Source organism: Eptatretus burgeri, chromosome 6 (genome assembly GCF_056783735.1).
Source record: "Eptatretus burgeri isolate ZD-2024b chromosome 6, Ebu_testis_v1, whole genome shotgun sequence".
Taxonomy (NCBI): domain Eukaryota; kingdom Metazoa; phylum Chordata; class Myxini; order Myxiniformes; family Myxinidae; genus Eptatretus; species Eptatretus burgeri.
In genome coordinates this window covers 81,735,225-81,747,249 of record NC_140966.1, presented here as the reverse complement: position 1 = coordinate 81,747,249, position 12,025 = coordinate 81,735,225, and the positions used below count along the sequence as shown (strand labels likewise).

Sequence of the window (12,025 nt, the reverse complement as noted above, 5' to 3'; positions counted from 1 at the left end):
AGGATGGGCGAGCAGGGAAGAGAGCACATGATGATTGGGCATAGTACAACTGTTGCAAAAAGATATCACAGCATTTGAAGGTGAGGTATTTAGCACTGGTGAGTCTGCAAAACAAGACCGAGCTCGGCTGGATTCGTTGGTGACGTCCCAAGCCCAGGAAATACAGCTCTGAGAAAGGAATGCAATGACCGACTCTGCACAGAGAAGCTGAGAGCAGAACACGTGAGCAAGGATGCTGCTGTCATGGTGCAGATACACCGCCAGAAGTTTCCTCTGCAGACATATAGAAATAAATCGCCAACTTTTACAATGTCTATTAAAAATAAAGAACATAATGAGGGATTTAATGACTTTAAAGTAAACTAATAAGCAATTCCACAATGACATGGGAGAAAGATTTGGAACAATAATACTCCAATATTAATGGACTACTCAAGATCTCTCACACACACACACACACACACACACACACACACACACACACATACACACACACACACGCACACGCACACGCACACGCACACGCACACGCACACGCACACACACACACACACACACACACACACACACACACGAGTCCACTTGATTCAACGCCAAACTTTGTCATGCCACGATATCAAACAGCAATTTTTCCTGATATTGAAGATATTTATTTATGTTCTTTCATTTATTATAGTTACAATTGACTGAAACTTTGCCTTAACAGAATAAATGAAGGGTCAGTACATTTGAGAGAAAGCTCAACTTACGTGAGCAGTCTGATTATGCTTTGGAGTGCATTAAAAATATTGGAGAAAAGATGAGTCAAGCATAATCCATAAATTTATTGAATCAATGCCAAATAGAATTAAGGAAGTTCTCAAGGGAAAAGGGGGTCACACATATTATTGTTGCCTTATAGCCTGGAATTAAATTGCATTAAATCAGACTTTTTCCACCTTTATGGACACATCATAACCTAGTGGGGCAACTTAGCTAAATATAGCATAACAATTGTCTTCTTAGGTTAACCTGAGGCGGTAACTTCGGTTGGGCGCCTGGAATGTCCTATCCCTAAGAGAGGATGATCACCTGTCTCTGTTATCATCTGAGCTCAAGCGTTTGGACATCGGTATTGCAGCACTCTCTGAGGTTCAGAGACCGGATTGCGGCAAGATAATGGTGGGTGGTTACACCTACTATTGGTCTGGTTGCTATACTCAAGGAGTTGCTGTAGCTGTGTCCAATAAGCTGACCCCAATGATAATTGAGGTAACACCGGTCAACAAGCGTATGATGAGACTAAGGATTCGTCACTCCTTGGGTGTCATTTCCCTGGTCTCTGTTTCTGCTCCGACTGAGGCGAGTGACCTCACCGTGAAGGACACATTCTACACCACGCTCGAGTCTGTGGTTAATCAGTGCCCCAGACGAGATATACTTCTAGTCTTGGGGGATTTCAATGCAGCGACTGGAACTGATAGGGATGGTTATGAGACATGTGTTGGTCGTCATGGGTCAGGAACTATGAACCAGAATAGCACTAAGTTCCTTGACTTTGCAAGAAGTCATGGACTGAGGGTGGCTGGTTCATGGTTTTAGCACCCACAAGCTCATCGCTGGACTTGGTATTCCAACGCTGGCGGTGTGGCAAAGGATATTGACCATGTCCTCGTTGACGGTCGCTGGAGGATGATGCAGAACTGCAGGGTCTACCGTAGTGCTCAGTTCCTCAATACTGACCACCGGCTTGTTGTAGCAACTCTAAAGCTGCACCTTAAATCCTGGAGAATGGTACCATCCCAGCAGAGGCTGGATGTTGGCAAGCTCAAGGATGAGAGAGTAGCTGAGGAGTTTGCGAACAGGCTGAGTGGACATTTGGGGTGTCTGGGTGCTTTGGGGGGGTCCTGAAGAGTTGTGGAATACCTTCAAGACCACCATCCTTGATGTTGCCGGTGGATGTCTTGGAACTCACCCCACAGGGCAAAGAAGAATTTTGTCTCTCAAGGGACATTGGATACCATTGACCAGAGTCGCAGGGCCAGGCTGAATGGCAGAGCTGAGCTGTTCAGGGAGCTGAGGCGTAAAACTGTACGTGCACTAAGGGTGGACAAGGAGGCCTATGTGCGAGTAATCTGTGAGGGGGTAGAGCATCACCTGTGGACAGGTGATTCTCGTCCCGCTTACAGGGGAATTCGCGCATTGCGTTCATCCAAGCACATCCCTCCTAGCACTGCAGTTAGAACAGAGAGTGGTAGGCTCTTAACAGAGGAGTCTGAAGTGAAGGCCCGCTGGGCAAGTTACTTTGAGCGGTTGAACCAGGCCAATCCCCCAGCTGTCGAGTTGGACGTCATGGGTGTTGCAATCCCTGTTGCTGACCCTCCAATCAACTGTCGTCCACCTTCGCTTGTGGAAACACGGGCTGCGGTGAACCGGTTGAAACGGAGTAAAGCTCCAGGGATCTGTGGCATCCATGCTGAACTTCTCAAGGCTGGTGGAAATGCTGCACTCGTGTCGTTGCATGCAGTTTTGTGCTCTGCCTAGAACACAGGCATCATCCCAACTGATTGGAAGAGGGGCCTTGTTGTCCCTCTCTGGAAAGGGAAGGGTGATCGCCAAGACTGCAACAACTACCGAGGGGTGACGCTGCTTTCGGTGCCGGGCAAGGTCTTTGCTCGGATAATTCTTGATAGGGTTCGCCACCATCTGCTTGAGCACCAGCATCCAGAGCAGTCAGGCTTTACACCAAAGAGGTTAATGATTGACCGTATCCTTGCTCTTCATGTCCTCACCGAACGCAGTCGAGAGTTTCGGCAGGAGCTGCTTGCAGCCTATGTTGATCTCTGTAAAGCGTTCGATTCAGTGAATCGGGATGCCCTCTGGAGGATTCTTAGTCTTCGTAGGGTGCCACCAAAACTGATCGATCTGATGTCTGAACTCTACTCTGGTACTGAGAGTGCTGTGATGTGTGGTGGTACCATCTCTGACTTATTTCCAGTTGTTACTGGAGTTCGTCAGGGGTGTGTACTGGCCCCCACACTTTTCAGCACTTGTATGGACTGGATTTTAGGGAGGATGTCGGAAAGATCAAGCTGTGGTGCATCGTTTGGAAATGTCAAGATCTTGGACCTTGATTTCGCAGATGATGCAGTCATCTTTGCGGAGACTTTAGATATCCTTTTGGGGGCCCTCGAGGTGCTGAATGAGGAGTCGGAGCCACTGGGATTACGGGTTTCTTGGGTCAAAACTAAGATCCAGGCTTTCAATGACATCTTGGATGCTGCTGTCCTGTCTGTGTCTATTTGTGGTGAGGATGTTGAGGTCGTGGAGAGATTCACTTACCTTGGCGGTGATATTCATGTCTCTGCTGGCTGTGAGTCAGAGGTCAATAGACGTCTGGGTCGGGCCTGGGGAGTCATGGATTCACTGGATCATGGGGTGTGGCGCTGCCGGTACCTGTGTGGGAGGACGAAAGTCCGAGTCTTCACGTCCTTGGTGCTTCCAGTCTTGCTCTATGGATGCGAGACTTGGACTCTGACTAAGGATCTGAGACAGAGGCTTAATTCCTTTGGTACCAGGTCTCTTTGGAGAATCATTGGCTATCGCTGGTCGGATTTTGTGTCCAACGAGCGGTTGCTGAGAGAGACTCGGATGAGATTTCTTACCTGCATGGTCCGTGAGCGTCAGTTGCAGCTGTATGGACATGTGGCTCGTTTTCCTGACGCTGATCCTGCTCACCAGATTCTCTCAGCGAGGGAGTCTCGTGAGTGGAGGAGGCCAATGGGCTGACCACATGCCTCCTGGTTGCAGCAGGTTGACCAGCATCTCAAGGAGATGGGGATAGGCCTGGCATCTGCCTGGGGGAAGGCCAGATGGAAGCCCCTGGAGTTCCGGCGGAAAGTGGACGCAGCGACGCGCTGTTCTGGCACATGCTCCCATACCTGACCTGACCTGAGTCCTTCAAAAATAGGGTGTTTATTTCCTGTCATTTCTTATGAGGAGTGCCAGTTGGCAAAATACGCAATAGGAAAAATCTTGCCAGGCAGAAGAACAATTGTCTGTGAACCAATACGTCCAGGCAATGAATCTTCGTCGGTGGATCGGTCAGAATGAAAAGCATCCTATCCAGCGCTTCGATCCTTGCGAATCCCTCGTCGCCTACCGGCTTGTCTGTCTGTGTCTGTCTGTCTGTGTCTGTCTGTCTGTCTGTGTCTGTCTGTCTGTCTGTGTCTGTCTGTCTGTGTCTGTCTGTCTGTCTGTCTGTCTGTCTGTGTCTGTCTGTCTGTGTCTGTCTGTCTGTGTCTGTCTGTCTGTGTCTGTCTGTCTGTGTCTGTCTGTCTGTGTCTGTCTGTCTGTGTCTGTCTGTGTCTGTCTGTCTGTGTCTGTCTGTCTGTGTCTGTCTGTCTGTGTCTGTCTGTCTGTGTCTGTCTGTCTGTGTCTGTCTGTCTGTGTCTGTCTGTCTGTGTCTGTCTGTCTGTGTCTGTCTGTCTGTGTCTGTCTGTCTGTGTCTGTCTGTCTGTGTCTGTCTGTCTGTGTCTGTCTGTCTGTGTCTGTCTGTCTGTGTCTGTCTGTCTGTGTCTGTCTGTCTGTGTCTGTCTGTCTGTGTCTGTCTGTCTGTGTCTGTCTGTCTGTGTCTGTCTGTCTGTGTCTGTCTGTCTGTGTCTGTCTGTCTGTGTCTGTCTGTCTGTGTCTGTCTGTCTGTGTCTGTCTGTCTGTGTCTGTCTGTCTGTGTCTGTCTGTCTGTGTCTGTCTGTCTGTGTCTGTCTGTCTGTGTCTGTCTGTCTGTGTCTGTCTGTCTGTGTCTGTCTGTCTGTCTGTCCCGAGCATAGCTCCGTGGGTTTTGATCCGATCCTGATAAAATTTTGGTGGGAGGTTTACATCATGATCTAGTTGTGTTTTCCTGAGAATGGGCATAGTGCGCCCATTATGGGTGGAGCCATGCCCAAAAAACATGCGTTTTTAGGGGGTAGGCGATTTCAATTTGCATCTTCTCCGAGGGGGTTTGTCGAATCTGGCAGAGGTTTCGGTATTTGGTTAGCCCAATGGCACCTGCATAGCCCCACGAGCTCGATTTTTCATTTTCGTCAAGGTCAAGGTCACAAGGTCACGAACTTAGAAAATTGCGAATTGCCGTCTCCAGACCTGTTTTATTTTTCTTCATATATTAACGTGTTTTGCCATCCTTAAGAGGTCGTTTGAATCATGAAAAAGAGCTTTTGTTGTCATAGTATAGTGATGCATTTTGTTATCAATTCTAATTGAAAAATTTACAAAAAAATGACAGATAACAGACAACTTGAAGGGCACTCGGAAGAGCACAGACCTCCGCCACGCAATGCCTGATCCACAATAACATATCTGGCCCAATACATTTTTGAAATATCGTGCTAAATATCGTTTTTGGCCCGATGTCTCAATGGTGAAGAATCACTTTTAAAAATTCTCGTAGTCAGATCTGGATCAGGATTTTCACCAAATTCTAATCATTTCGTCCTTGTCACACACCTAACCTGCCCACCAAATTTCACCTGGATCAGTCTACAACTTTTTAAGATACCCTGCACACAGACAGACAGACAGACAGACAAACAAACAAACAAACAAACAGACAAAGAGGAGAAAAAAATACCCCGAGCGGGAGTGCCGGTCATCTCTGCCAGAGGTCGAAAGTAACTCTGTGCCAGACTGGAATAGGGGCAGTTCATAAAGTACGTACGCTCTACTTCTGGGTTTCAAAACCACTCACCCCCACTCTGTATGCAGGCTAGTGACCACCCACCCACCCCCCTCATAAATCGCTAATCGCTTGCAAAGCCAGCAGTTCCTTATGAACCGATGTTTGTAAGCCATGACAATGCAGTCCCTAGCGGTGTAATTTACCTTTTTCTTTTAATATCACAGCACGTCATTTATGAAAATAAAAGTACAAATTGACATTCAAAACAATGTTAATGTCATAAATGAAAGTAAGTGTGCATATAAACTTGTGTTCCATTGTTTTAGTTAAATCTGACAAAAGCTTCAAATGTAATATTTGTCTCGGAGAGTTCCGGTTCTTAATTTTTTAATACTTTTATTTTTGCATGTACGTACTTTATGAACGGCCCATACGGGGAATCAGAACGAAGTTTGAAGGGCTATAAAATCGGAACGAGAGCAAATTTCAAAAAAATGGCTCGTGTTGTTCTAGATAATACTCCGTAGTATCTGAATCACTAATAACATTTGATCTCTCTTGATAAATGATGGAGGAGATACGATTTGAAATCGACGATTTTCGGAACTTTGACAGCCTCGTGACGTTGACCTCGACCTTGGACGACCTTGAAAGTTATATCGTTGTGCATGTCTCATCGACCTCTATCCATTCCACTATTGGTTATTTGTCTCCACTCGGTTTGATTGTGGACAGACGGATGGATGGACGGACGTACAGACAGACTTCGAGACTGGGGTTATTAGGTCATCTCTACTGAGATGATAGAGATGACCGAAAAACACATAACCCCCTTAACCTTTGGTGGCGGAGGTAATAACTGGTTCCATGCAGATATTTCAGGATATGTGAATACACCTCATACGCTGAAAACCACGTAAAGGTTCTTTGAGTGTCTAATGAGACCTCTTGCCAAGCTCTTTGCCTGTGGTGAGGAGTCTGCCCTCATTCCTGGATTTCTTACTTCCTCCACTCATGCAGCAGTGTGTTGCTGTCAATGAAACCTTCTTCTCCCTTCTAATAGAGGCTGGAGTTCCCCTAGGCAGTGTTTTGGGCACAGTCTTATTCCTCATCGACATAAACGACCTCTCCTGGAAAATGGTTTGGAAAATCTTTTCTTCGTTTTGGCAGATAAGAGTGATTTTCACCTGAGGAGTCCACAACGAAAAGCTTTGTGGTTCTTTTTGAATTCTGTTTCATGAAAATATCCTTCAAATGTCTCTGTTTATGCCTATATTTCCTTTGTCATTCTTTGGAAGAGGTTCAGTTACATGAACTTCTAAGCCTCGCCATCAGCCAAAGAATGCCATAAGGTTAAAGTCTATGTCAAAGCACTCCTTGGTTAACTGAAAAATGGCAAAATAGAACAATTATATTTTTCAATTTGCTGTCCAAGGTATACCTACAGGATATCAAAGGCTGTCCAAGGCATACCTACGAATTAATCAAGTCCCATATCCTTTGGAAACATATGTCAAAAGAACCCTCCTGCAGATGAGTGGCTGCAATCCCCAGCAACATAATGCTTAGCAGTTTGAAGAAGAACAATTCACACATGCTGTGTCATTTCCTTTTATTTCCCACTATCAGGGGCTGCCCGGCACTGCCCCAGCCGGCACAATTCACACCCAGCACTGCCCAGGGAAAGGAGTGGGTGGAGAACTCAGCGCTATCTGGCTACGTGAGCTGCTCTCGGCAGTGGTTTTGGGGCATGTTAGACAATGAAAAGCTCTGGGATTATTAGCCATCGGCCATGAAATAATAACGTACAAAAGCACAAACACACACAAACAAATGCACAAACACACAAATAAACACCAGAAAATGTTTGTATAGATTGACGGAAAATTGACCCAAGGGCAAAAGAGTCTGCTTATAAATATATAATTAAACCAAACGAACAGGAAAAAAAAACATAAAGGAAAAAAAAAATCAAACAATTTTCTTTTAAAAAAATACCCCGAGCGGGAGTGCCGGTCATCTCTGCCAGAGGTCGAAAGTAACTCTGTGCCAGACTGGAATAGGGGCAGTTCATAAAGTACGTACGCTCTACTTCCGGGTTTCCAAACTACCCACCCCCCTCTGTATGCAGGCTAGTGACCACCCACCCACCCCCCTCTGTATGCAGGCTAGTGACCACCCACCCACCCCCCTCATACATCGCTAATCGCTTGCAAAGCCAGCAGTTCCTTATGAACCGATGTTTGCAAGTCATGACGATGCAGTCCCTTGCGGTGTAATTTACCTTTTTCTTTTAATATCACAGCACATCATTTATGAAAATAAAAGTACAAATTGACACTCAAGACAATGTTAATGTCATAAATGAAAGTAAGTGTGCATATAAACTTGTGTTCCATTGTTTTTGTTAAATCTGACAAAAGCTTCAAATGTAATATTTGTCTCGGAGAGTTCTGGTTCTTAAGTTAATACTTTTATTTTTGTATGTACTTTATGAACGGCCCATACGGGAGAGATAGATGATAGAACGGCCCATACGGGCCCGCACCTACGGGCCCGTACTAGTTTCTTAAATATACACATGAATGAACTGGGTCTTGTTTCAGTTTTTCATGTTGGCACGATCATACAACCGAAAGGTATATCTATATATAAAAGGATATATATATATATATATATATATATATATATATATATATATATATATATATATATATATATATATATATATATATATATATAAAAAGGGGGAGAGAGGAAGGGCGAGACTAGGGGGTAGAGAGGGGGGCAAGAGAGGGGGGCATGAGAGGGGGGAGAGAGAGGGGGGCAAGAGAGGGTGCGAGAGAGGGCTGCACATACTGGCACTCACCTACGGGCACGCACCTACGGGCCCGCACCTCCGGGCCCGTACTAGTTTCTTAAATATACACATGAATGAACTGGGTCTTGTTTCAGTTTTTCATGTTAGCATGATCATACAACCGAAAGGTATATCTATCTATAATTCCAGCAATCTCTGTGTGTGTGTCTGTGTGTGACCACTGTTTCTCGACAACCTCTGGTCCGATCTAATTGAAACTTGCCAGGTATATTGCTGGGGACCTGAGGGTGTGCCTTTTCAAGGTTTTATATTAATCGGACAAGTGCTTCCCAAGTTATGGCCATTTATTTACCAACCAATGGCAAGACACGTTGTTGCGTGGCCGTGGCCGATGGGGAAGGGAAGCACAGCCACGTTCCCCATTACCGGTTACAACGTACGGGCTTCCGGAGAGTGATGACTTCGTGTATTCTAATAATTTCTCGATTTCTTATGCGCATTTATAGATAAACACAATGGCCCAAGTTATGATCGTTTTCATATTAGACGGTGTATAAATTTCGGGAACATCAGAGTGCTGGTATGCTCCGAACCAGGAAGTAAATTTTTTTCTCTCTTCTCTTCTATTTGTTTTTCCTTGCCACGACATTGCGAAAAGGTAAAATACGTTGGCGCTAATTGAATAATTGGGCATTAAAAATAACTTGCGAATAATCGTAACTGCGAATAATATCGAACTTCCGGGTCACGCACGTACGGGCACGCGAGAGCGAAGAAACGGCCTGTGTGGTTTATTTATTTATTGTTATTATTTTTTTTTACGGGCACGTACTAGTCTATATATAAAAGGAGCAATGTGGGCATTCGTGCGTGCAAGTTCCACGCATTAGTTGGACAGTTCACCTGACTGCTCACACTTTCTATATTTTACTCTAGAATTATTTACAACTTTAGAATTTTCGAATTTACCATATAGAACCCTTCCTCTCAAGGAGTGCTTTTACTGTGGAGGTTATGCAGGTTTGCAATTACTTCCAACTATTTTTCCTTAAAATTGCAACAGCTTTTTGTGAAGTCTGTGATAGCATGATAGGAGACCAGAAAGTGTTACATATTCCGCTGTTTCGACGTGGGAATGCCCATTTGCTTTTATGAGCGGGAGCAGGGTGAGAGTAAAGATGGGACAGCTTTGGAAAGGGGGAGGCTGAGGCTTTTTTGTTGAAGAGTTGTCAGCATTGCATGTGTAAGTTTACTCAACGTAAAAATGTAAGTGAGTGAGTGAGTGAGTGAGTGAGTGAGTGAGTGAGTGAGTGAGTGAGTGAGTGAGTGAGTGAGTGAGTGAGTGAGTGAGTGAGTGAGAGAGAGAGAGAGAGAGAGAGAGAGAGAGAGAGAGAGAGAGAGAGAGAGAGAGAGAGAGAGAGAGAGAGAGAGAGAGAGAGAGAGACAGACACAGAGACAGAGAGACAGAGAGACAGAGACAGAGACAGAGACAGAGACAGAGACAGAGACAGAGACAGAGACAGAGACCCTATCAGTATTGAGTCAGTCCTATAAAGGACATATTTCACAGGACTATTGGCGTAGAAGTTCAGATCAGTCCCCCATCGAGTGTGATGAAATCGCTCTAAGTCATCATTCTAAGTGGCTCGGTGGGAGGAGGAATCCGACGTGTTGCTCGAACGACCTCGGAAGAACCAAATTGAGCAAGGGTAAAGGTGTAATTAAGGCCCTCAACAAGGCTCGATGCGTCTGGGCCAATTGGCTGACGCGACAGTCGTAACAATATGAATTGCAACTCAGTGGTCCCAAAGGATTATTTACGGCTAAGTAGAGAACTCGTATCACTTCACACAATCAGACGTCTATATAACGATCGTTTTATATATAAGGAATGGCAATGATTTCAAGCAAATAATGTGCTGGTTGTCTTTGTTTTGCACGTACCAATGCAGGACTTTTGTTTCTGCGTTGATAGCAATGAAATGTGCATATTCAACTGTTGCATCCATTGCCATTCAGATCACAAACAGCGAGTAGGACCACAAATATTTTCTCCATGCAGTTGTCTAGAAGTAAGTGGTATAGGTCCACCTCTTTCTCTAGAAATAGGTAGTGCAGGCTCTGCCATTTGTGGCACCGTTGGTACTAAATGTCACTTATATGTTGCAAGCCCCACAATAAATAGTTCAACATATAGTCATAAGATTATAAAGAACATGTTTTTAGATTATCATATTGTGAACAATTATGGCTGGGCCTGTCAAAAACAAAAATAAATTGGTCATCAAGCAATTCACCGGAGAATATTTTTGTCCGAGAGCACTGTTTGGTCATGTGATTTTATGCTGAGTCTTGTAGAAATAAATGTAATAAAGTGTGCAAAGTCGATTGGAAAGAAATAAATCGAGGTGGGAAGATGAAGAAGCACAAGCTATCCAACAAAATGAGAAAGTTACATACATCCTGAGCTGGACAGTAGAAAGCTTCCTGACAGGCATCCTCCAAAGAGCCAATGAAGAACACAGGGTGTTGCTCTCCGTATCTATAGGAAATCGGTAAAACAGTGTGTGTGTGCCAAAAAGCATGGAAGCAAAATTGAGGTTGGTGAACTTTAGATATGATGGAAAGGGGGATAAGGATGAGAAGGAGAAGACAAGTGGTAATTAAATGATGTGATATTTGAAGGAGTTAACCTTACCGAGATGAGAACTCAGCCATGAAGTGCATTAGTGCATCCACCTCATTCTCAACATCAACCGGCACTTGGTGCAGAGGATAAAAAGGCAAAATATAGGAACAACAACAAATTCCTTAGTACGTCTTTCAAATTCCCCATGTGTAATTTTCTAAAATCCTCACCCTACCATTTTCAAAAGTTCTGCTTTCAGAAATGTGAGGCAGTTCCTCAAAAGTCTAAAACATGGCTTGCACAGTCATGGAAGACCAAATTTCCAGGAGTTTTCCAAGACAAAAAGTTGTTTTCTAAGACTTTTAATATCACTCTTGCTCGTGGTGAAAAACAAGAACATTCACGACCCATCATTTTTTCGGTGCATTTCTTTATTTGGTGAATACTGGACCCGTTAACACCGTGTTGTCTGCCCAGTGACGCGGCACCCTCTTTCCTCGACTAAGCTTCTCCAAAACTTCCACTCTCTGTGTCAAAGACTTCACTTATCTCGACTTTTTTGCAATTAGTTTACCACGAGCAATAGTTTTTCTCTTGGGAGCCATGGTGGTTTACAATCACTAAGGGAAATAATAACTGAAAACAAAGGAATTGATTACGATAATACGGAACGCAGTGTTGACGTGGAAATAGGTACAGTAAGTACAGTATGCTCTGTGTGTCTCAGTTACCGTGTGCACCGCAGCAGTGCCGCTGAGTGCACACAACATGACGGCAAAGGAAGAAGAAAATGACCCACAGAGCGGAAAAATATTGTGTGAAAGCGAGACTGGATCAATGTTAAAACAGAAGAGTTTACAGAAAATTATGTGTGCAAAGTCGAAACAGCGTAAAGCCGTAAACCAAATCCATGTAACGC

General features: G+C 44.6%; 1 protein-coding gene across 2 annotated transcripts in view; it reads right to left on the bottom strand.

The window, feature by feature from the left end:
- Positions 1 to 12,025, bottom strand: part of FAF1 (Fas associated factor 1) — a 111,216-nt gene that overhangs the window by 14,624 nt on the left and 84,567 nt on the right. For both annotated transcript variants that reach the window (XM_085885849.1, XM_085885850.1), the window contains exons 11-13: positions 11,176 to 11,239; positions 10,938 to 11,019; positions 119 to 273 (exon numbers count right to left, since the gene is read on the bottom strand). In XM_085885849.1, coding sequence (XP_085741975.1) covers positions 119 to 273; positions 10,938 to 11,019; positions 11,176 to 11,239 — 301 coding nt within the window. The remainder of the gene's footprint in view (positions 1 to 118; positions 274 to 10,937; positions 11,020 to 11,175; positions 11,240 to 12,025) is intronic.